Here is a 26,167-nt window from a genome sequence, read left to right as displayed (position 1 = left end):
TTTTGATTGTAGTTGGCAACCGATCCTTTTTTAGTATCAATTTTTATTTTCTTGATGTTTTTTTTCCTAAAATCAACTCCTAAATTTCTTATACATATGTTTATTTCTTTTATTTTTATAATCTATCTTTTTTTGCCTTATTTATAGCTCTACAAAGTAAGTAGAAGCCCACTTTGTAAAAAGACAAAATTTAAACTTTTAATTTTATTACCTTTTGACTATTATCTATATTTTAAAGATAATTTTTTATAATATTTTGAAATAAGATCTTCTATAATATAATATTGTCTTCACTCTTTCACTTATTAGCCATGTTACATCACAACAATACTTTCAAATTGCAATAATTATTTATATAGGAGCCAATTATCTCAAAAATTACTTTTTCTTCTATATTATGTAATCAAATAGGATATCATAATACTCCCATCACATTAAGTATTTTTTTGAATATCTATAATTCTGTATTATGGTATATCATCCAATTTATTCTTCATATTGTCCGCTAACCAATCGGCCCTAGTACTACTAAAAATAATATCCATATTAAAAAAACTATCTATTTTGAAGTATAATTTATCTTCAAAAAGTTTCTACACAAAAAAAACTTGTCAAAAAACTAAATTTTAAAAATCATGCATAATATGCAAGACCAAATCAATTTTATTTTAAAACATATTGAAGAAGGCTTTATGATATTTGACCTACAAAGTCATCAAAAAATAATTATTTATTATGGTCAATTTTAGTGAGTTTTTTGGTGATCAAGTTAGTAGTTGGAGCTTATATAAGAGTTTAGCATGAAGCAAGTCATTAGAGGCATTTAAAGTATAATACTCTTGAACTATTTTCAAATTTTAAATAAATAAGTTGCAAAGATTACTTGGTTGAACCTTGGCATAAAATCAATGTTGTTGCTCCTACTTGATTTTGATCTTACTTGATTTTGCTAGGATTGGCTTCTTCATCAACTAATAGAAATGGGCCATTTTTAATAAATAGAACTAGCAATGTGGAATGAACCAAAACTAGATTATAAAGCCAAATTACATGCTAATTCAAATCCTACAAAGAATGTTGATTAAGATAATATGACAATAATCATGGAAGTCAAAATCTACTAAATTATATATAACAATTCACTTGTTAAATCAAATAGCCTCAAAAATAGATGGTACTTAAGCATGCAATTTATATTTGATCATGGGACCAAGTATGAAGCTTCAATTAGTAAGAGGGCTTAGAGATTGTACAACAGCTTTGAACATAAGCCCAAGTATAATACCATCTAGCATAGTATTACTTCGAGATAGAGTCTAGCACTTGGTAAAGCACTGCATGTCTTATAGTGTCACATGCATCCTCAATGGCCCTTGAAAATTAGAAGTTAGAATCTTCATCTTATCATCAATAATCATGACAAGAATAGATGCAATCTGACAACAAGTGAAGAAAAGTCATTGTGTAGCACTCACAATCCTATCTCAAATGTGAAAATTTTCCTATATAATTGACTACAAACACTTTAATTATGCTTGATAAGAGAAATTGATTCTTATCTTCAATATCTAGCATGGGATAGAAGTTAATTGCAAAATTGTAGAATAAAGACATGGAGTTATATCTTTCACAAATACAAATCCATATTAAGTATGAATAGAATGCATTCTTCTAAAATACATCATAGCCTTCAATTAAGATATGAAAGATAGAAATTTTGTTTCGATTAGCAAGGCTTCAAGTGGATAATGAATAATCTATTAAGCTCAACATATAATTCCTTTGTTTTTGGGTGGAACACACAATAAAAAAGAAAAATAATACATATAAAATAATAATAATAATAATAATAAAATTAAAAATAAATTAAATAAAATAAAATAATTTAACAATCATATAAGTTGTGGTAGCCACGAATGAAGGTGATGAAAAGAACATATCACAAGAGAAAGTAAAGCAAAGACGTCAAAAAAAGGGAGAGACATCAATGTCTATGGACGACAAGAAGCAGCTTAATATATAAAAGAAGGAACAAGAACTCAAGCGAGAGCTTGAATCTATCTTGGTACTCTATTACTTGCACAAAATGTAAGTACCATGGTAGGAAAAGCATTGTCATAGCAAAATTTGCCAAAAACTAGTACGAAAAAATATCAGTGGCATATAGAAATTGATAGAAGAAGAGCAAGAGCCAAAACGTGCCAAAATCTGTCAAAAATGGCCACACCAAAATCTATACAAAATAAAGAGGCGTAATTTGCCAAAAAGTGCAAAAATGACTACTAAATTCTATGTGATTTTCACTTTGGGCCCTAATTGCACCTAAAAAAAGAACAATCATGATACCTTATCACATTCAAGGATAGATTTGATATTATCACAAAAGTGGAGGATACATTTGCTATTACCAAGAATACATGGATACTCTTGATTTCTCAACAAATTTAAGAAATATATATATGATATTTTTCCATAAAACACTCTCACTCTTAGGTTAAACTTTCATTGTTCATGATCCAAAGCATTCCATGTGGATTCTATGATGAGATTTGCATCTACAATTTCCACCTCATTTATATTCTAAAATCACTATTACACTTAGTATCCAACTAAAAACTAATCTTAAATACAAATAAAAGTCTTACAATATTAGGCAACAATAAACTTAAACTATCAAAAAAATGGCAAATAGCTCCACCAAATGAGATCAATGATTTGAATCCCATTTATAGGCCCCAACCCTCCTAATGAAGAACACCACTAAAACCTCTTCGGCTCTTAGAACTAGAAACATATTGTTCTTCATAAATAAACAAATAGTTCCTAAAATGCTAAAAGAAATGATGACGTCTGTTTCATATACGAAACAAGTCCATAACAAACAACACTCATTCTTGGACACTAATGAGGAACAGAACATTTGCAGTATTTGGAACTGTATCACAATCTCAGAGATCACCGTATTCAGAGTCTGGTATGAATTCAGGAATACACACTGTACAATACCAACTGGCTATCTCCAGCATCTGCCCCTGCTGCTGCCCGGAAGGACTCCACATCCCTCACAGCAACTTAATAAAAAGATTCGATTGGATTACTAATCTCAACCTGATGGTGGCGAAATCACACAGCACCTTGACTAAGTCGATCAATCCGGCTTGATCGACAAGTGCACCTGGTTCATTTACAAGGGAGATCATGCTATCTCATAGTCCATTCAGTAGAGATGTATCCTGGTGGTGATCAGTTGCCTGCACATAGGACAATTGAGTAGACCCACACCACACTGCCGGCATGTCTGATGCCCACAATTGAAGGCCATGTCCTTCCTGTCTGTGAGGCAAACCGGGCAGTCCATGTTGGAACCGTCCACTGACGAGGCGGGAGCAGAAGGTTGAGTAGAATAGTTGTGATTGTTGAAGCTGGGGTAAGAGTCGAAGCTGTGGTGTGGTGAATGCGGGTGATAGTCTCTGGTAGAAGACGGTGGTGGACCTCCTGCAGCTCCACCAGAATAATGTCCATGATTGTAGTTTGGGTAGCCATTTTTGTGAGTTGGTTGTTGTGGTTGTCGAGAATTGCCACCAGGATAGATGCCATCGTTCTGCAGCACCTTGGGAGGGGGAGGCAACGGCTTGATTCCAGGGGATGTGCCAACTTGATTGCCAAGCATGGAAAGTTCCAATGTTGCTCTGTATTGGAGAGGAATTTCCATCAGTGCGTTGAGTGCAAACTTAGCCTCTTTTTGGTGGGCGTTGAGGTTTCTGGAGTTCATGATCTCGGTGAAGTTGACGAACTGAAAGTTGTCGAAGCTGCGTTCTGGCAAGTTGTCGTCGAACTCACGCATCATGTCCCAAGGTCCATCCCCCACGCCTACAAGCACGATGGACAAAGGGTAGGAGCTGGCATTGACGATGGCTCGAATAGTTGCTGCCTCTTGAGGACTCTGCTGACCGTATGCTACGTCCACGCTCCTTGTTACCTGCCCATCTGTGACATTACGACAAGAGTCAACAGGATCCTATCCTATATTGCTTCGCAGTAAGGTCGACGACAACTTGCCAGAACGACGACAACTTTCCTTAACCATGAGTTGCCAGAACGCAGCTTCGTCAAATATACTCGACGACAACTTGCAAGAACGACGAATTTGTCGAAGCTGCGTTCTGGCAAGTTGTCGTCTGTACTCTTGAGAGCAAATTCATGGTTAAGGAAAGTTTTACTAGCACCCACAAAACGAAGATTAATAAGGAGCGCTTAAAAACGAAAAAGTGCGTCCAAGGGTAAGCTTCAGCAACTCGAACATTAAAAGGACCCCCTCGAACAATAACATTCTGTTCTCTGTGCACGAGTCGCTACACCAGAAATAATAATAATAATAATAATAATAAATCACGATCCGAAAGATGTAAGGATCCAAAGAACTATCAAATAAGGGTAGATCCTTAAATGATGTATCTTGCACGACAGCAGTTGTGTCAAGAGTGCCAAGACGTGCACCACAACTTTGAGACACATTACAAAAGATGGCCTGGAAGCCCTAAAGGTTTAAGAGCATGAGGGTACAGAGGGTAAATTCACGAACTAACCTGCGATGATGATGAGAAGATGGTACTGTCCGCCGCTTTCCTCAACGATATCAATCGCGGCGTTGATGATGGGCGCAAACGAAGTGGGTCCAGCGAGACGGAGGTGCGGCACAATAGTTCGGTACCGGGAGAAAACTTCCTCGAATCCTTCACAAGGGCGGTGGTCGGCATTAAAGCTGAAGACATACTTGTCATGAGTCGTGGAATCACCAAATCCAAAGCATGGAATGAGGTTATCATCATCGAATTTTGGCAACGTTCGACCAATAATGCTGAGGGCTTTCTCGTAAGGGTTCGGCTCGCCTCCGATAGCGTGCAAGCTCCGACCACCATAAGAATTCTTCCCTGTCCATTCATTACTCTTCGTAAAATCAATGCCCACAATGAGATTGGAAGATTCCATCCCAGCTTGACCAAGGGCATTCTGCACCTCTTCCACAGACGAATAATTGTCCCTAATAAACGAGAATTCACGCTTCAAGGGCTTCTTCGGTACTGGACGTGGGACGTACGGTGGCTCACTGGGCGGCTCCTCATACGCATCCCCATAACGAGAGGAAGACGGATGCGAATAACCACCGTACGCTTGCGATGAGGAACCCTCGTAACCCCTAGACCGAGACACCCGTCGAGGATCGTTATTAAAACTCGATGACGACGACGACGACCCACTGTTCCCCATGACGATTGATCTGTAACCGCTGCGAATCAAAGATCTCAAACTCCTACCTGCAACGCCCACCAACACAATTCAATCCATTACCCTCCTCCCACCGAAAAAAAAAAAAAACAACAACGCTTATCTCTCACCACCAAAATCAACCCCTACCAACTCCCTCTCTCGCTCTCCACCAAACCACAACCTCAAAACAACTCCAACCTTAAAAACACACCCTTCGATTCTCACATGTCGGTAAGTCACCACATCCACCACCACCACCACCTCTGAACCCAGTCCCATAACACAAGGAATCTCTCCAAGGCCCCACAGGGTAAAAACGAACACCTTCGACCACCACGCCAACAAAACTCACCCGAGTACAGCTTGCCTGCTGCCCCACCACAGCCTCGAAGAATGACGAAACACAACAATCCTCGACCCGATCCTCCTAGTTGTATTAGTGCTCTGCAGTGCAGCAGTAGTAGTGAGTGCAGTTGTTTTCACCTCACTTCACCCCACCCCACTACTCCCTGCCCACCTCCACCTCCACCCCAACCCCGATGATGAATGCCTTGCCTTGCCTACCTTCCTGCCTGATCCCCTCTCCTCACTCCCCTTCTTCCTTCCTTCCCTCCTGGTGGCAGTCGGCATGAACACAGTTCGTTGTTGTTGATGCAACAACTCTGCGCAGCTTCGGGAGCAGCGCCAGGTCCAATTGCCTCTTTCCAGCGAATCATTGTCCTGGTCGTCGTTTTTCCTCTGCGGAAGCGCGTGGGCTCCGCCACGAACTCTTGGCTGATTGCGAGGGAGGCGACGAACGAAGTTATTACTGAACGAAAGCATGAACGAAGAAACGAATGAACGAACGAATAGAAGAATGGAAAGATGTCGTTCGCTTCCTTCGTGGGAAATCGGGGGTGGGGGGGGTTGCTCTCTGTGCCCTACAGAGGGTGGCACTGAGGGCGTTGAATGTTGTGTCCAATAAAGTAGGCTCTAGCTTATTTTCCCCACTTTTTTCTTCTTCTACCTTTTTTTTTTTTTTTTTTTTTTTTTCCCCTTTTCCTTTGGTCGGGGGAAGCTTCAACCAAAAGCTAACGTTTTAAATGGTTAAAAAAACCATATTGTGTACGAAAATTGGTAGAGAAAGAGCAAATCGTTCACTATGGGATAGAAATGTTCCCTTTATTACCGTCACCCTTTGAGATTTGGATATTCGTTTTTGTGGGGAATGTTGTCTTCAAGTGCATGTCAAATTAGGATTCTTTGTATTGTTGAGGGTTTGGATATTTGTTTAGTTCATTGCTTGGTTTCATAGTTGGTTGTTTGTGAATACAGAAAAAATGTGATTTGAGTGTGTGATTTGCAGACAATATCAAGAATTTTGTAAATATACACTGGAGATATAGACTTGCAATGAGGGTAGTAGTTTGTTTTTAATATTAATGTAAATATTTGAATAGTAGGAAATGTATATATACATGCATACATGAATGTTTATACTCACATACAGATTCAACAAGTATAAACCTTCGACAATTAAAACGAAAATAAATAAATGTAGATTTGTATTATACTGATCTATCAAAAAAAATGAAAATTATATTATGTTTTTAAAACTGAACAAACCTTATTTGAAGATTTCCAGTTAATATTGATGTTAAAAAGTAGTTTAAATTTGGAACAATTAATTTTTATTATCTACAATCAAGTAACTTTTTTAAAACATATACCTAATAAATAATTTGACGTCATACTTGCAAGAATCTCCGATTTGTGTGACCAAGACAACAAGAAAACTATAATAGTAATAACAATGAAAATTCTCTCTAATCATATTCACCGAAAAATACTTACGAAATAGTTACTAAATAATTGTAAAAGTTTGAACTGATAAAACACAATGGCATCAAAATGGATGTTTTGATGTCATTGTTTTTATTTTTTTTGAACAATTTGTCCTCGTCTCATACATTTTAAAACAAAAAAAAAAAAAAAAAAAAAAAAAAAACACAACTGTTTCATAATATATAATATGAGTTTTATTTGAAATCATGCATGTAACTGTAGTTAAAACATTGTTGGGTACTGTAGATATAGTAAAATTATTACTACTTAAAAATTCATCACACAGACAATGTATATATGTCTTCAGAAATAAAAACACCAGATCTAAAACAGTCATTAAAGCAAGAGATTATGGGACAAAGATCAATGACTTTAATCTGAGCAGCCATAATCTCAGCACAATTTTTATCATGTAATGTACTGGTATTACAAGAACATTTCACAAGTTGGAAAATAAAAATAGACTGTCAATAAGACTTACTCCTCGAAACAAATTTTTGCTTTCACTATTTGCAAGACATGTCCTGGGATGCATCACACCTGAAGACAGTAGATTGCAGAATTTTTCACAGTTATCTACTTTACAGAAGTTGTCTGATCACTGTCCACCTGGACAGCCTATCCACAAGTCCTACAGCTGAAACTGGGAAAGAGGCGGGCGTGGTCAGAGGGAAGGGCTTGTACAATAATTGATGCGCTGGTGCATTCTCCTAGGGCATGAAACAGGGCAATCATATGTTAAATTCGAGATGACCCAACAGTCATCTACCAGAGAGATCCCATAATAGGTGTGAAGTAGCAGTCGGCATCGACAGAGGTGGCTACGAAGATGGAAGAAAAGCGCCAGTCTAGACACTGCTCGCTTGAGTGTCGAGGGATAACGACACAGATCCCAGACGCATACCAATGCAGACTGACCGGTCGCTATCAGAACTTCTGGGTACTACCACAACTTGGCATTCGACAATCATGGAGAAAATTTTAATACGTAACTGAGCTCTTTGCATACCATAATAAGAAAGGTAGTAGTACATGGTGCCACAGCGTTCACCAAAGCTGGTGGATATATCGCTCTGTTCCCATCGGAAAAAAGTAATTTCATTCCTCTGCTACAGTTCACGCTCTTAATGAAGACTGAGATCATGGCGTGCATGCGCCGTTAACATAGTTGTACATCCTTACATCGAGACTAATACGCTTTCAGTGAGCAAAACCATTCAAAATCTTGATCTGAATGGATGACTTACCTCCTATGCAGAACAAGATCACCCCTTCTAACTTCAAAGATTGTTGTATAAAAAAATTAAGAACCTTATGTCCTGACCTGTAACTACGGTAAAGGATACCAGGAGGGGGACTACAGAACTGCTGGAGCAATCGACCTGATTTAACACTATCCTGGTTAAAAAGTAGTAACATATCGAAGGAAGAAAAGAGATCCAGGGGTATATTAACAGGTAACCACCTCGTACGGTCTTATCGCTGGTCCTCACTACAACCTCTTTAAACTTTTCTTCCTTACATCCATTTTTCTTTTGTCCACAAGAGACTTTGCGGACGTCAGCTCACCCTTCGGTTTCTTTGCGGTAGGAGAGGTAGTGGCAACGGTATCACTAATTCCAACACATAGGCTATTATCCAATGTGTTGTCTTTATTAGCAGAATTATGCATGAGAGGGGTGTGCGCGTCGTCTGTGGAAACAGCGTTGACGCTTGTGGATTCGGCAATGGGCACTTTGCTCTTGGGCTTCGGCTTCATTGCGTGGATACTGGTCATGAGTCTGGTTACACAGGAAGAAAGTTGATATGTTAATAACTCCTCGAATTAAATATGAACATATAATCGTCTATCCAAACAGGTCGACTGAAATGAGAGGTTCAATTGTAAGACAGAAGAAACTGAATGGACACCATGACATTCTTTCACGCGATTGCTTTCAATTACTAAACATGAAGCGTGGAAATCACTATATGCGCACTAAGACAGACCTGGCGTGTTTGGCGTAGCCTTCATAATCCTCCATCAACATCTTGCCAGCCTCTTCATTGAGGGCAGATTCAGGAAATGGCTCAATAAGAAGGCACCTAACAACCTGCACGTAAGTATAGAATAGAAATTGGTCAAGACTGTTAAGTCGCCGCAGCTCAAAAAGTAGCCATAATTTCCTCTTAGGCTCGTTACTGGGCAGCCCAACAACTGACACTCTAATGAATTGACGAAGAAAACACGAGTTCCACGACGTGATATATCATAAAGCTTACAAGTAGGACATGTCGTAGGCCAAGAGTCGGCTTCCAATCCTTCTTAAGGGTGTTCACACATATTTCTCCATTTTTGGCAATGTTGGGATGGAATATGCGGGTCACGAAGTACCCTGTATCATAAACCCCACAAGGGTATGCTAAGCATTGAAGACAGAAAACATGGAAATCAGAATGCAAAAGCTGAAAAATTGTTACGAAAAGGTGGCAGGCGACGACTCCTAGAGCTAGAGCTGTTACCTTTGGGTGGGGTTTGAGGAAAGTCGTTGCTAAGAATAAGCTTCATTCTAAACACGCCACCTTCGTACGGCGTTCCATCTGTCACAATCCAAAGCGTAACACGAATCAATTGTTTGAAAACCCTGCCTTGCCCCGGGTTCCTGATGATCTACACATTAACCCTATCTGAGAACGTTCCTGGAAGAGTTCAGACACAGTCAATGCAGATAAGAGACATAGAGGTATACGAGACTTTGAAGGCGTATCATATAGTTGCAGAAAACATACGTGGACCCTCGATGTCGGCAGTCACATTCGAGAAGTTCTCCTCGTTCACGTAGACTTTAATATCTTCTGGAGGACTGTCATCCAAATTCTTTAATTCCCTGGCAAGGTCTCTGATCACCTTCGCAGACAGGTTAACATTCTCGTTTGTTGCCTGCAGGGAGAAAACAGGTCATGACTTCGAAATTTCAACATCTCCAAGCCCAAGATGTGTATTCCCAAACCCTGTAGTTAAGCAAACTGTACTCTATCATCGTTCATGTCTTTTCGGGAGTGCAGATTTCAAAACCCTCAAAGAGAGGGTAATCTACGATATGAACCGCATACGAAAAAAAATACAATTACTCGGCACATTACTGATGAATAGAAATTCGCCATTTCGATGAAACCAAGGGCACAGAGGCCCACGAAATAATCCGATCATGCTGTCGTTATCTGAAGTGATTCACGTGCACAGTGCGGGCAGAAAGAAACGCTTTCCTGGAATGATCAATTGGCCAAGCACATTCCAGAACCCAAGCAACGTAATCCAACCTTACCATGAGGAAAGTTAGACAGTACTCAGTGGCATATTTGCTTCAATTCCGAATTGTTCATAGATGATGCATGGACTCAAAATTGCATCCCGGCGATCAACAAGCGGACGTATGATGTCGACAAAAACACATAGGCAGGGAATCAGGATAAGTATCACTCACCATTGAGACTACCGTTAGATGATCAGCAAGTAGGTCGAAGAGATTGCAATATAGGTTGCTACCAACCGGGCGAGCGGAGTAACAGCAGCACCGCTAAACACCAAGTTCAACAAACCTCTTCCGAGATAGAATGGAGATAGAAACACGCCAGCTGTCAAACCAGAGCAGAACCTCTGCATTAACTCTCGGAGGAAACAACCTTCCTCACAACTTCAACAGACCGTCATGGGACACTAGACGCCCTTCCGTTGCGACGATTGCAGATCTGCTAGTAATTCCACCGAATGGTACACATGCCAACCTTCCTTGAAAAATCCGACCAACTCCCCACCGCGAACTCGCTCCAGCATCACCAATACTCCCTAAACGAACAACATCCCACGGCAAATCGACACCACGAGATGTCACACCTCACAGCAGAATCTAAAGTCCGTCACTGCACAGCTGTTCATACCCGAAACCAAACCTAAGAGCCAAACCATTTCCCGGCACAGAACTCCACCACACGATACTCCGACCTCAACCTCTCCACTCCTGAAAAAAATAAAAAGAATGAAAAAAAAAAAAAAAAAAAAAAAAAAAAACCAATGTCGCTATCAAATCTCCCACGCTCCTCCTCGCCCTTGAAATCCGATCCAAGACCTCCTCACCTACACGAATCGACAGTTTCTTCCTCTGAGACCATGCACACAAAACCTCAACCCGGCGTCGGAATGTCACTCTGCGTTGTAGCCCGCCACAGCGCCGCATCCACGGCGATTATCCACGCGATGATGGTGATGATGATACAGCACTCCGTCACAGCAACGACGGATCGTTAAACGCTTGAGAAATCTCAGCCCACCTCCGGGAGAGGGGGGGGGGGCGTGTTGCCCACGACAATTTATAACAAGCGCTCGAAGCGATCCCAACTGGGACAGAGACGAAGGTTAAATTCTGCTCCCCGTTACTACTGCTCGGCCATGACCCCGGCCCCGGTCGACACCGGGTCGCGCTCCAACAGCCATCTCACTGGACCCGCCCAGTTGCGGGCAGTCAGGAACTGAAGTACACGTGGACGGTTCTGAGTGGGTAGTACCCCTGTCGTGTAGCGGTTGACGTGGACATGTGAACGTTTCCCACAAGGGAACGTTTAGGGTGTGGAGTTGGGATGCCAGGCTGTCCGTTGGGCGGGGTAACCCATCGTCGCTCATTCAAATTTTGGTTTTTCCTCTTGCCCAGTCTCGCCCAAATTCAAATTTTTTGCCTCTCTGCCTCGTGAATGGGGGAGTCCAATAGCGCGCCCCACCACATACAACCCCCCCTCCTCCTTTCGGATTTCATACCCCAGCTGCGGGGATCCTTGGAAGCTGCTCCACCCAAAAGAGAAAAAACCTTGTGGGCAAAGTCAACATGGAATTTTGGAAAGTAGAACTGGGCATGGAGTACGAAGTTTGTATGTTTTGTATGAAATTTTAAAAAATATCGAAAAAATGCACACATGGGAATTTTGTAGAACGCAAATATATCTATATAAATAGTTTTTATTTTGCGGAAAAAATAAAAACTTCCAATGGTTTTCTTCACAACTTGATTCAGGATCCAACTGTTTCGATTAAGAATGTTGGATTTTGTGCCTCTTTCTCTTTTGGATTTGACATGACATGTAACATAATATTCGCTGTATGGTACCTGGTACATATCGATTTAGGACGTTTTTTTTCATTAATTGAGACACTTTTCTTTCTACATAATACCAAAGATATTTATGGACATTTTAAAATGGAAAATTAAATGAATTGTTGTTTTTGTTACAATTATGAACAATTCATGCACATGTTTTAAGAGCTTAGTAAGTGCACTACAGAGACATATTTTTATTCAGTATCATTGTGCGAGAAGTAATAATATAAAGGCTTTGGATTATACAGTATCCTTGTAAGTAATTTTAAAATTAGGCTTTGGTTTACTTTTATTTAAAATATATTTAAGTTCATCTTCAGTGCATTGGAATAATAAAAAACTAAGAAACAATAATATATTCACTTTTTTCAGTATCACTTTGGAATTGCGTGTGTAATATGCTCTTGACTATTTGTGTAAGTTTTGCATTGTCAACTTGTTATCATTAAAAACCCCATGTAAATTAAAAATTATTATTCAAAAATCCCTTTCTACATGAATACTAAAAAAAATTTGTATTCAAACAACCAAAGTATAAAACACTACCAAAACTCAAAAAATCAAAACGAAAATTACTGGTTTTCACAGAACTTGTTACACTTGATACTTGTAAAATCTAAAAACAAAATTCCCGCCCAACCATCACATTTTGTATAATTGACAAGATAAGTATCTAAAGATCTGAACGATTCTTTCAAACATTTGTATGAAAAAAAATAAAAGATAATAACAATCACTTCTCATAATTTGATATTATACAATAGAGTACATAAAAAACCACAAGTAAATATATCTATGGTTTAAGCTTTGCAATACAACAGTTATGGTTAAAATTTTCATGTTATTAACATATTGTGGAATAACAAAATTTTATATTAATCTTTATTTTTTTGAATTTTTTCTTATGTAATATAAATTATAAATTTATTATAACTGCATAATAATACATAATAGATTTATGGCGTTTGAAAGTATTTTATTCCTATATCAAACTATGTAATATTTTGCATTCATCAATAAATTTTGAGTTGAATGCTAATGAATCTTTGAAGAATCTTTTGGATTTTAACATGGATCCGCATGATTTTCTTATACTACATTTTTGAATCAAATCGTACCAGTTAATTTTTATCTTCAAAATTTTACAAATCACATGAATATCCTTTTGTACTGTAAGAAATGCCCTCAAAAAATTAAAAAAATATTTTTAGCAAAAAAGAAAATGTGCTTTTCTCAAAAAAATAAAAATAAAAAATACCCATACTATTTTAGGACTACTAAACTAGAATGAATTAATACAACCTGTGTTACAAGACTGGTTTTGAGATCAATGGTCCACAAAACTTAAAACATGTAAATGCTATCAAGACAAAAGATGATCATTTTTCAAATCAAAGAATGCCAAGTTTTAGAATAGAGACAAGTAGTTCAAGTATATGTAAATTGAAACTCCTGATATGCTTGAAAATTGAATTCTAAATACTTAAAAATAATGGAAAAAACACTTTATATTTTCAGAGAATTATTAAATCTAAAAAAAAATGACACTATCAATCTAAATAATGAATTTGAGGCTTACATACCAAAAAATATTATTAAAACGAAATTGTATGTGAATGGAACAATGAATAAAATGCATTTATCAAAGACTATGAAGCCAAAATGATGCAGAGGAAGTATTGAAAAGAAAAAAGTAAAAGTAACAAGGAAACCCTTTAAAGCACACCATGTGCGTCAGCATTGGGGGGACTTCCACGTCATCATCCGCACAATAACAGGGGGGCTGAATGAGTTTTGCCACGTCGGACGAGAAGCTCCCCTTTCCTAAATCCTGCGTGGCACACCGAACTTTCGAAACTGAGCTTCCCTCCCTCAGCGGAGATCACAATGCCAAGACCCTTCTAGAGCCTTCTCCTTCTTCTTCTGCGTTTATTTTTATTTTGTTTTTATACTTTGTTTTTACGATGGCGGCACTGGCCATGACCTCGTCCCATTTTGGTGAGGAAGGAATGTGCTGAGAGACCGTTTAGAAAGATAGCTCCGAATCTCTGTTGCTCATTTGGAGTAAGGAGGAGCATTGTCTCGATTCCCTGAATAGGAGGACACGAATGGTGGAGCCGATCACGATGCCCGAGGGTGGTCGGAGCTCTCTTCTTCATTACAAGAGACTTGGTCGACGTTTTGTTGCGCGCAGCCACATGCAGCGTCTGATGCTCGACAATCCTCCCTCCCTCCCCCGCTTTGTCTTTCTGGTCATCTGTGCATTTTGCTTTGTGGTCTGGAGTGTGAGAGGAATCGCTTCTTTTGGCACTGCCCCGTATAATGTTGCTAAAAGAAGAAGAATTAGGATAGGAAGACCGTTGCAATCGCTATCGGGAGAATGGCGCTAGGGGATCAGCCGTCGCGGAGAATTGGATTCGCCGAGGAGTCAGAACGTACCCTTCGTCGAAGGAATGAAGGCATTGCCGCACGGTGTGTGTGAGACATTGCTCTCTTTGTCGTTGTGGACGAATGCGTGGCAGAACGATGTGAGGAAAGCTTCAGAGTTGAGTTCTGGCATCTTTTTCTAACTCATGGATGGACTGTGCTTTTGGGAAAGCCACAAGGACATGGCATGGTTTTTACTGAAACTTTTGACTCACAGCTAACTTCAGGACCATTTGTTCGAATTCGTTGCCATTCATCTTAAGATTTATCCAGGTCTGGAATGGAAACCATGTTTCAGTTACATGTTTATGGAACTTTCACATGTGAGGTGAGCTCAGCACGCTGTGGATATTTAACAATCAATTTGACGAAAATTCGATAGTGAACGAAACGCTGCGGCAGAGTGCGAGTTGGCACCACAAAGTCACGGCGGCGGTTATCGTGGTCCTTCAACATCGGCGGCGGTTATCGTGGTCCTTCAACATCGGCGGCAACAACTTGCTAAGAAGTTGATGATTCTCTCAAAGACGTGTTGGCTTCAGTACACGGAAGCCAAAATTTCAAAATAGTAGCAGCTTGGTATAGTTTTCACGCCTCAAGGCGCTTGCTTTATAGTGAGATAGTAGTTCAGTTCGGTACATTTGCAATATATTAATAAATTAAAATAAATTAAAATATATTATATGTAAAAATAAATTATTCAAAATTTCACTAGATGATGTAGATTTTTTGTATTAAATTCTTTATAAAATTTAAAAATAAACCATTAATTACAAAAATAAAATAAAGATACCAAACAATTTAAAAGTTTATTTGCATAAATCTTCTTAACTTTGTGATTGAAAAAATTCACATACTAATAATCTTATAGAAGTATGACTTTTACAAAAGTAAATAAATGTTGATGTGAGTAGTCACTATTATGTTGGTGTGTTTTTAAAATTTAAAATTACATAGTTGATGTTAGTAGTTTTTAAGAAAGAAATTAGGTAGCAAAGACATCATAACTAATATTCCTTGCTTATTTAATAATATTTTTTTAGACTAAGATCATTCTTAGGTCATAAATATATATATTTTTAATTAATATTTCTCACATAATTTATAATATTTCTATTTACAAAAAAAAATTAAAAATCAATAAGAATACATTTATAGATTCAACAAAGGAGTACCAAGTGCTTTATCACCTATTTTAAACTTCCTTTGAGATTCTATGGAAACTTATTTTTATACCCTTTTCATAGAATTGACCATTTAGAGATGAGAGAAGTACTCAGGGCTTATTTTTCTTTGTCGCTATATTGGCAATCATTTGTGGTGATGTTTATCATCATTAGAATAGAATAGACATAATCAAGTTTATTGATAAGGTTGAAAGCCAAATTGAGGAGACTCCATAAAAATTCCTATGACTAACTTTATGAGATTATGCAATGAATATTTCTATATTTGTATCCTTCATTAATATCAATTTGTGCATAAAAAATTTTGACAAATGTTAAAGACATTCATTTATGTGATTTGTTATAACTTGCATCATATATTTATTATAGAAGAGCTTTGCAATGGCAGTGCATTACTTTGTATTCTTCAATAAGTTCATATTATTTCTAATTTCTCACAATTATTATCATCATGTTAAGAGAACTACTTTAAATAAGTTTATTTGCCATTACAATAAGATGCAAAGGGCTAAAAGCTTTCTACAAAATATATTGTACTTTTATATCATAGATGGCAATCTATGGTGTATTTTTTGGAGGTTTTGAAAGTCCATGATGTTGCATACACTTGTAATAATCCATGTGAACCACATAGGTTATTGACATGTATAAGCAATTTGATGTTTGAAGCAAATACTACCATCTGGTCTCTTAGAAACTTCATGCAGCTTTCAAAAACATTTAATCTTCCTACAACAACCTGACTTCAACTTTTTAAAGTTTGCTTCTATCAGTGGCATCCACCAAGTTTTTTCAAGTTAAATAAGTTTTCACATTTTGGTATTAGAAATCAATTTATTATACTACAAGTAGAGGTATTAATATCAATTCTATTATTTTTAATTAATTTAGTATTCCAAACATCTTTAAAACGTATCTTATGCTATAGGATGTATCACCAAATAGATATGCTTTGAATCATAGAAGTGATTGTATTAAAAAATCTAAATCTTTCATTCTTTTTGAACTTATATGTTGTTGATGAGTTGAAAGGTATCAAATTGGTTTGTACAAAAATAAAAAATTTAACATTGGATTGATTCAAAGTGGCATGTAGAATGTTTTTGGAAAGTTCCTAAAAAATTTAGTTGCGTGCATAAAAGGCCTAGTTCCTCATGTTTTTTGTAAAGTAATATCTTAGTTGCATGCATATGTTTTTTTTTTTACTTTTATATATCAATGAAGAACATGGACATAAGTACATCCAAAGATATGTAAGTAATGTTAATAAGAGACAAGTCCTTGTATATCTATTTAGTTTATGTTGCGTGATCATTATTAGATGTCTCAATATCGAACATGCTCTGAGTAATAATTTCTTTTGCTATTGCTCTTGTAAGTCAATTGTTCTCATTTGTATTTCTTGTTTTAAATGATATCATGGGTATTAAAAGTTAAAAATGTGAAAGATGGTGTGTTGACATAACTTGTTTTCAAGACGAACTTAAAAGCCTTTAGTGAGTTTAAGAGAGAGGTTGGTCATATTGGGTTCTTTAGAGCCTAGTATTATAAGGATGTTGTATACCTAAATTATTTATATGTAATTAATAAAGTTTCTTGATGAAAAGTCCAAGTGTAAGAAGAATGTTCACTTGAAATGAGATCTTTCTATGTAAAATAATTTAGCAAATTTCTATATCATGAAGACAGTAGATTCTATTACCATATATTATTCAAGTATTTTTTAATATTTAAACTTCTAAAATTTGGCCTAAGCTCTCATTTCTACTTTGACTATAGTTTGTTAGGTGCAATATAAAGCTATCTTAAGATAAAATTATCTCTCTTCTAAATTATGTATATATTTTTGACACCAAATGTACCAAAATATGGTCCAACAAAGTATGTTCTATGGTATATTTTTGAAAGTTGAGCAAAAATTACATACACGTCAAAAGATAGAATTTTTTTTATATATTTTGAATAGAATTGGGCATCAAGAGTGGTCTATAGAGTTTTATGTTGCATATAAGAGTAAATATAATAGAATCCGCCAATCTTTATAGGATTATAAATTTATTCCATATTTTGGTGATTCTTGGGCTTGTAAAGAAATTATATTCTATTGTTTCCAATGTCTCACCCATGCACAAGTTACATTAGCTAAAGTATTGGAACTTTTGCTTCCATTCTTCAATAGAAAGACCTTCAGCAATTATGAGCCTAACGATGGCAAAAAAATTGTAAGGTGCTAAAGACATGCAAAATATTAAATATATTGCACTTAATAGTAGTATTTTTCCTACATGTTCTTTTTGATGCTTCCTTGTTTGTATTATTGTTGCAAGATAATATAATATTTATATTTCATGGTATAATTATAAAAAGATATAGTCAGCATTAACCCTTGTTTTTGCAATATCTATTATCAAGCTCTCTTTTCTTGCCTAAAATTTTAATCAAGTATATATTGCTATTGAGTATTATTCTACATGTATCTAATGTGGTTGACTCTTTTGATTGATTAAGTTCAAAATCTTGACTTTCCTTCTTAGCGAATACTCATATTATCATCAATGATTTTTTTTGTATTCAAGTACAATTGTTGGTACAATATCTCAGCTTCAAAAGAAGTGGGAAATTTTGTGAGTCATTTTTGCATTGCTATCTATATTGTTTGGGTAGCTTTTCAAAGACTTTAGTCTTATTTTTTGATCTAGGATGCAATAAAGAGCCATCTAACATTGTAGCTCTAATCTTTGTCTTTTCAAGTTTATATATTATAGATTTTATAGAAAAAAGAAATCTTCTAAGATTCTATTTCTAAAACAAGACCTTAAAAGAGCATTCTTGCAAGTAGTGCTTATGTTTGATCCATTGAATAAAGAATTTTAAATTTATCTTTGAATGTGGAAATAATTGTTGTGACTTAGACTACCTTGGCTATTATTTTCTTGTTTCAATTGTCAATTCCAATAAATTTGTGAATTAGATTTTGTATGTAGATGAGTATATATTTTTAGATATCACTATATGAAGCAAGGCTACAAATGCTATCTAAAATTATTTGATTAGAAACAAGTATTCTTGCTAAGACAGAGAATTTTTTTTATTTATATATGTACTAAGATTTTTTAATATCTATTACATAATTGTTTCATATTTTTCTTATTGACTAATGTAGTCTTCTAAAATAAAACTCAAGAACTTTGTAGATATTTTTTGAAGGAATCATATGAGGTCTTTGTCTTTACCAAATTGCCATAGCCTCATATCAATATTAATCTCAAGTATTCTTGTTTTGTTTTAGTTTATGGACGAATATGAAGCCTTGCATAATAACTCTAACACTTTGAGTATGTGTTGGAGGCTTTTTGAGGTTCTTCAAAGATAGAAGATGGTATTATTGGCAAAATATTAATCTTAAATTGTTTTGTTATTAAAGAATTGAAGGCCTTCAATTTCATAGCTTGGATTACTGACTATATATTAAAGCATCCTTATTTTATAGGTTATTGGAGTGAAATTTTTTTATTCTTGTATCCGTTCAAAAGGACTAAAAAATAGATATTTTAGTATTGTCTATTTGATCTATTTTACTAAGTATCTAAGTTTGGCCATTATTTGTTGTAGGAAGATCTATTTATACAATCATAAGTTTTTTCAAAGTTAAAAAGCAAGATGACAAGGTCTTAGTAGCTCTCTGAAGATAAATGAATTACTTTTTATAATAAGAAAAAATTATCTAGTATGTATTAATACTTCACAGATTCAATTTATTTAGAACGGATACAACTTAGAAATATTTGTTGTAGCCAATTGGCTAACACTTTTTTGGCTAGTCTATACATTACAAATAGTATTGTGATATGGTAGTTATTTTGGATGTTGGATGTTGATCTTCTTTTCGAAATCAAACTAATGAGGCCCTACTTAAGAGAGTTATGGAAGAGGCCACATCTTTGTAGCCTTTTAGACTTCCAATGCATCAATAATAGTGGTATGGGAGAAATTTTGTATAGAAATAATCCTTATCAATATATTATATAGGTAGATGTTATGGTCTATTTTTTTATTTTTAACTATAAGATTATTTGTATATAATATTTTATAAAAGAGATATACTTATTAGACTATATTGGTTTTTCATGTTGAACATTAGCAACCAAAAAATTAATTATTGATGTTGGATTATTTATATTTATCCTTGTGAAATTTAAAGAATTTTTAGAATATTTATTGTCCACTTTGGTTTCTTTTGTAATTTTTATATTTTTTATTATTTTTAATTTTTTTAGCCTAATTTCTTCAAAAGTAGTAGAGATTTTATTTGAATCAATTCCATACTTAGAGGTTTGATTAATTTGAATTCATAGCTTTTTATCCTTCTTCTATTCCATGGAATTGTTCTTGATATGCTAATTAATTTTCTTGTTTCTTTTTTTTGCTAAATAAGGCTCTCATACAATATACTTATTTCAAAGTGGTAGTAATATTTTTACTTAGAGTATTATCATGGACATAGTCATATAAACCATTAATTACATATATAAATAAGTAGAAGTAAGTAAAAATAGATAAAAGTAAGTTAATTCTATAGTATTTGATATAGAAGCTTCCTAGAAGCTTTATAGAGCCTGCTTTGACTTTATAGGTGTCTTTAATTGACGTTCTGGATTAGAAACATAGTCAACAAGTTGGCCATGTGCCACACATATTGTTACCTTGAAGACCAAGCTAACAATGTGGCCCACACATAGAAAAACTGGCCTTGTAAGTCAAGGCATGTGTCCTATAAAGTCAACACTTATTGGAGGTCCTATAGAACGTCGCCACATAGCCTCTAGTTAGATAATATATATAGAGACAAGAATGAAGCCTTCTTCACTCTTGTCAACTCCTGTCTTGCTTCCAGTCTAGTTTCAAGGGTCTCTAGTTTTCTTGTCTTTTGGCAATAGCCATTCCAGTTTCTCTTTCAATATACATACTTGTTTATTTATATTTTTTTACCTTTCTTTGAGTGAAGGCTCACTTGTCTGAATTACTTTTTCATCGAGTTCTTGTCCTTGACACATTGACAAGACTGACCTATAATATCAAAGCTTTGTCTAATCTTGATTAAGAGTAGATTATTTCTTTTTCTTGATAAGATATAAGCATATTAGAAGTTACGGATTACCCTCTTCTAAACTGATATTGTCCTTAGTATTTTCTTTGTTCTCAAGTCCTCTCTTTTATTTGTCTTGAGCCATATTAGACATCTTCTCTTTTTTAAGTGTTATCATGGCAGAACTTATTGAAATGAAGAGTGCAATGGCACAAATGCAAGAGCAATTGAGGGAGTTAATGCTTGTGATGCATCAATTCAATTTATGACCACAAGGAGCAACAAGATTGGTAGGAAGTGAAGATATAGAAATGGTTGGAGTTGCTTCAACATCTGCACCAAATCATGTCCTTTCTCCTATAGTGGAATACCCTTCTAATGTTAGAGAACCAAGAATTGACTTTTCCAACCGAGAAGTTTGATGGCACCAGATCCAAGTTTTGAGGATTTATCAATCAAGTGTAACTTGTGATTGAACTTCAACTCCAAAGCTATCCAACTCCAGGATTACAAGTTAGATTCATTTGTATGCTTTTTTTAGTACTATCATGGTTTTTATCTTTTCATGAATGACGAGATCCAATATTGGATAATCTAGAGGATTTTTGGCAGAGTTTTGATTCATATATGGAAAACATGATGCAATTCGTGTTGCAACCAATAAGATCCATATTTTATGACAAGGCAATCGATCAGTAACGTTGTATGCTTTACAATTTTGACAACTTACAACTGATATCAAGTGAATTGATGTTGCATTTATTAGCCAATTTTTCTACGGATTACAATATGAGGTAAAAAAAATTAATGCTCAACTTATCTGATCCTCAAACATTGAGTCAAGCAATTGACTTTGCTGTAAAGTGCGACAATTGCCTTTTTAAATTTCGATCTGAGAACCGTAGAAGTAGATCTCAACATTATTATAATTCAATGGCAATACCAATATCTCTTCAACACATACATTCAAAAATAGAGGATATGCAAATTGATGCAGTACGTTTCAAACCTCTTACTGGGCAAGAAAAGACTCATCGTCGTCAAGAAAGATTATTTTTATATTATGGAGAATCAAAACACCACTCAACATTGTCCAAAGAAATGACACAACCACAAAATGAGGAGTATGGCTGTCAAAGAAGACAATATGTTGGAAAACAAGTTTGTCCTGCTACAATAGGGATAGTGCAGTTGGAATCTTGCACAACATCTAGTAAAGGACTTATTCTCTCCTCAAAGCCGTCTCCTTGTTTTACATTAAATGTTATTTTAGGACCTAAACATTACAAAGCCTCTATCTTGTTAGATTTAGGAGCCTCAGCATGTTTCTTAGATGAAGAATTTACTAAAAGACATAACATATCTTTAGTAAAGAAAACTAAACCTGTTCATGTAGAAGTCATAGATGGTCGTCTATTGTCTTCTTGAGATACTACTCACGAAACCCTTCCTATAAATGTAATAATCAATGGTCATAATAGCTTTGTAGTATTTAATATCATTAGATCTCCCTCTAATCCAGTCATTTTAGGTTTATCGTGGTTAGAAAAATACAACCGTCAAATAGATTGGATTTCCCGAACTCTTACTTTCTCTAAAAGTATAACTAACAGTGTAGTTAATCAAATAGAGAGTCATAAGTCGAGTTCAATTAAACTCGTATTTATAGGTGCAAAAGCTTTCTTACATATTACTATAAAGGATCACCATATATTATTTATGCCACACCCGTTTCTAATGGTGCAAAGACTTCACGTGGCATTCTAAGCCAATATCAAGAATTTCAAGATGTATTTGAAAAAAAAAGAATGCGGATACACTCCCGAAACATCGTCTGTATGATTGCTTAATTGACCTTGAAGAAAGAGCACAACTACCATTTGGACCAATCTACAGTTTATCACAAAATGAATTGATTGAACTTAAGGAGTATATTGAAGAAAATCTAGCCAAGAATTTCATACGCCAATCTAAATCTTTGGTAGGAGCTCCAATTCTATTTGAGAAGAAAAAAGATGGATCATTGTGGATGTGTGTTGATTATCGAGGACTCAACAAGATTACCATCAAGAACAGGTATCCACTACCTTTAATATCTGGACTTCTTGATGAACTGAATCAAGCTAAGATCTATACAAAAATAGATCTCCGGGGAGCATATAATCTAGTACGCATCAAAGAAAGAGATGAATAGAAGACTGCATTTCAAACTAGGTATGGATATTTTGAATACAACGTCATGCTTTTTGGACTTATTAATGCACCAACAGCTTTTCATCATCTAATGAATGATGTTTTTTGAGAGTTTTTGGACGATTTTGTAGTCTGTTATCTAGATGACATCTTGATCTATTCTAAGAATCTAGAAGTACATGAACTTCATATTCGTCATCTGTTACAAAAATTAAGAAATACGAGACTCTATGCTAAGATAGAAAAGTGTGTATTCCACATTACTCAAGTCAATTTCTTAGGTTACATCATTTCAAATGATGAACTTATGATAGATCCTAAGAAAGTTCAAACTATTATAGATTGGAAGATCTCAAAAATGATAAGAGATGTCCAATACTTTTTGGAATTTGTCAACTACTATCGGATCTTCATCAAAGACTTCTCTCGAGTTGTAGCTCCACTTACACGTTTGACTTGTAAAAACAAACTCCAATGGCATCAAAAAGCGGAAGTTGCTTTTGAATCTTTGAAGACAGCGTTTATTTCTGCACCAATCTTGTATCATGTTGATTTTTTCAAAGCATTCTTTATGAAAATAGATGCATCAGACTTTGCTCTAGGTACGGTTTTGTCACAAATAGAAACACATGACAAACTTCATCTAGTAGCCTTTCATTCAAGAAAATTCTCAGCAGTACAATCTATTTATAAGATACATGACAAAGAACTTCTTGCAATTGTGGATTCTTTTCAAGAATGGCATCATTATGTAGAAGGCGCTTCCAATCCAGTCATCGTGTATATGGATCACAAGAACCTCGAGTATTTCATGTCAACACGCATATTAAATCGTCGTCAAGCTCATTGGAGCATATCTTTATCAAGATTCCAGTTCATCATCACTTATAAGCTAGAAAAACAACAAGGTTTGTCCGCTGTTTTGTCTAAAAATTCTTATCTTGTACCAAAAGAAGGAGATGCAGCTTTTGAGCAACAAAAAATGGTTCTCTTGAAGCCAAAGTAATTTCATCTTTGAGTAATAAAATCAACATTGACTGTTGATTTAATTTTTTTTCAAACAAGTCTAGTTAAGTATGTCTTCAGACCTTCTTGTTCATGATATCAAGAATAATTCTTCTAAATCTCAAAATCCCTCTAAATTCGAATTGAAGAACAACCTTCTCTATTTCGAAGGACACCTGTATGTTCAAGAAGGTGAAGCACGTTTACATATTCTTCAAGCTCATCATGATTTCCCAGCAGTAGGACATTTTGGATACAATAAAACTTTGGAACTGATATCTAGGGATTTTTGGTGGCTTCAAATGTGGAAGGCAGTCAAAGATTTTATACAATCATGTAATGTTTGCTCAAGATCAAAAACTCCTCGTCATCGATCTTTTGGACTTCTTCAGCCATTATCCATTCCAAAACAACCATGGTCTTCTGTTTCTATGGACTTCATCACGGATCTTCCAATCTCAAGTTCTTATGACTCTATATTTGTGATAGTAGATTGTTTCACGAAGATGGCACATTTTGTACCATGTACAAAATCTATCACACGTGAAGAAATACCTAAGCTCTTTCTTGACAATATCTATCGCTATCATAGATTATCTAAGGATATTATATCAGATAGGGGAAGTCAATTTGTATCAAGATTTTGGTGGACTCTTTTCAAGATTCTAAAAGTGGATATAAAACTATCTTCAACATTCTATCTTCAAATTGATGGACAAACGGAGCATTTTAATCAAGTTCTGGAGCAATATTTAAGATGTACCATTAACTACCAATGAGATGATTGGACAACTCTTTTGCCATTGGCAGAGTTTGCTTACAATAATATGGTACATTCTTCTACAAAACAAATACCTTTTTTTGCTAATTATGGATATCATCTACAACTTGATATTTTCAACTTTTCAAAAGTTGATAATCCTGTTGCAAAAGATTTGGCAATTCATTTGTCAGAGCTACATGTAACAATGAAGGCATAGTCAAAAGAAGCTCAAGAAAAACAAAAGGTCAATGCGGATGTCTATCTCAAGGAACAACCACCATTTTATTTAGGTGATAAAGTATGACTACTTTGTGATAATATCAAGACCACTCATCCTTGTGATAAGTTGGCCTATCAAAGGCTAGGACCATGTTCTATTTCTACACAAATCAATCCAGTCGCATATCGTTTATATCTACCGGAGTCAATGAAAATCCATTCAGTATTCCACGTGTCTCTTCTTGAACCATTCAAGATAGTAGACATACCAAGAAGACGACAAGCTCCACCTCCTCCTATAGAAGTGGACAATAATGAAGAGTTTGAAGTAGAAGAAGTCTTAGATTTAAGGCGGCGTCGAAATAAATTGCAATATCTTGTCTATTGGCACGGATATGATATTAGTGAACGCACATGGAAGCCAGTAAAGAATCTTGCAAATGCAACAAAGGCGGTCAAGGCTTTTTATCAACGACATCCATCAAAATTAAGATGAAAACCTTCTTTATAAAAGAAACAGCATCTAAGCAAGATAACATTCTACTTTCAATCCTTGTTTATAGCTTCTTTGTAGTTGTGATGCTCAGAAGATGGAGGACCAACAACCAGCGGATTCGATTCAAGAGCCTTCATTTGCTGACCTGCCAGATGAGACATTACGATTGTCACAATCTTCAAGACGATGTAATCGAGATGAAGATCTTCAAGAATAAAGTGTTCTTCCTCGAATAGATGGTGAGATACAACGCGTTTAGTATCACGACTTCGGAAGGGACTCTCGATGTTTGATAATTTTACTAGAGGTAGGAATAATTCCTGATAGTGTTTCAAATGTTCTATTTGAACGAAGTTATGAAGGCCTCAACAATGATCAAATAACTAGGTGGTCTTCTCGCCTTAGTATGGGACACTATCGATGGTTGAGAGGCCTTATTAATCATCTTCAAAGAGAAGAAAGATCAGAGTATGTGGCGAATATAATTCGTCGCATCATAGATTTCTTCAATATATGATGATCGCTCATTGTGTAACTTGTCCCTAGAAGGGAAGGTAATATCACGGACATACT

At 35.7% G+C, this 26,167-nt stretch overlaps 2 protein-coding genes across 4 annotated transcripts; both read right to left on the bottom strand.

The window, feature by feature from the left end:
- Positions 1-2,604: 2,604 nt before the first annotated feature.
- Positions 2,605-8,511, bottom strand: LOC112278782 (E3 ubiquitin-protein ligase RGLG3). Its single transcript, XM_090248438.1, has 6 exons — positions 8,404-8,511; positions 7,997-8,165; positions 5,833-6,076; positions 5,621-5,712; positions 4,587-5,315; positions 2,605-3,987 (listed from the first exon to the last, which is right to left on the bottom strand). The coding sequence occupies exons 1-6, from the start codon at positions 8,509-8,511 to the stop codon at positions 3,218-3,220; spliced, it is 2,112 nt and encodes a 703-aa protein (XP_090104564.1). The 3' UTR covers positions 2,605-3,217.
- Positions 8,072-11,449, bottom strand: LOC112279060 (ubiquitin-conjugating enzyme E2 22). Of its 3 annotated transcripts, none has more exons than XM_090245756.1 (8): positions 11,207-11,447; positions 10,858-10,918; positions 10,557-10,707; positions 9,862-10,012; positions 9,595-9,672; positions 9,355-9,467; positions 9,082-9,185; positions 8,072-8,873 (listed from the first exon to the last, which is right to left on the bottom strand). In XM_090245756.1, exons 3-8 carry the CDS (start codon positions 10,557-10,559, stop codon positions 8,585-8,587), a joined length of 738 nt encoding a protein of 245 aa, XP_090101882.1. In that variant the 5' UTR covers positions 10,560-10,707; positions 10,858-10,918; positions 11,207-11,447; the 3' UTR covers positions 8,072-8,584. The 3 variants fall into 3 exon arrangements, with proteins under 3 accessions (XP_090101882.1, XP_090101883.1, XP_090101884.1); XM_090245757.1 differs by having other exon boundaries at positions 11,211-11,400; XM_090245758.1 differs by lacking the exon at positions 10,858-10,918 and having other exon boundaries at positions 11,207-11,449.
- Between the last annotated feature and the right edge of the window lie 14,718 nt (positions 11,450-26,167).

The sequence above is a fragment of the Physcomitrium patens genome, chromosome 2 (genome assembly GCF_059467195.1).
Source record: "Physcomitrium patens ecotype Gransden chromosome 2, ASM5946719v1, whole genome shotgun sequence".
In the NCBI taxonomy this organism is placed as follows: Eukaryota; Viridiplantae; Streptophyta; class Bryopsida; order Funariales; family Funariaceae; genus Physcomitrium; species Physcomitrium patens.
This window is presented reverse-complemented; position numbering and strand designations above follow the sequence as displayed.

Coding starts and splice junctions, on each gene's coding strand:
- LOC112278782 (XM_090248438.1), bottom strand. CDS start 8,511: ATGTTACTACTTTTTAACCAGGATAGTGTTAAATCAGGTCGATTGCTC. Junction 6,077..7,996: donor CGACCGGTCAGTCTGCATTG/GTATGCGTCTGG, acceptor GCTTTCGTTCAG/TAATAACTTCGTTCGTCGCC. Junction 5,713..5,832: donor AGAGGGGATCAGGCAGGAAG/GTAGGCAAGGCA, acceptor GCTGCACTGCAG/AGCACTAATACAACTAGGAG.
- LOC112279060 (XM_090245758.1), bottom strand. Junction 9,673..9,861: donor TGCCGACATCGAGGGTCCAC/GTATGTTTTCTG, acceptor GGATTGTGACAG/ATGGAACGCCGTACGAAGGT. Junction 9,186..9,354: donor GCCTACGACATGTCCTACTT/GTAAGCTTTATG, acceptor ACTTACGTGCAG/GTTGTTAGGTGCCTTCTTAT.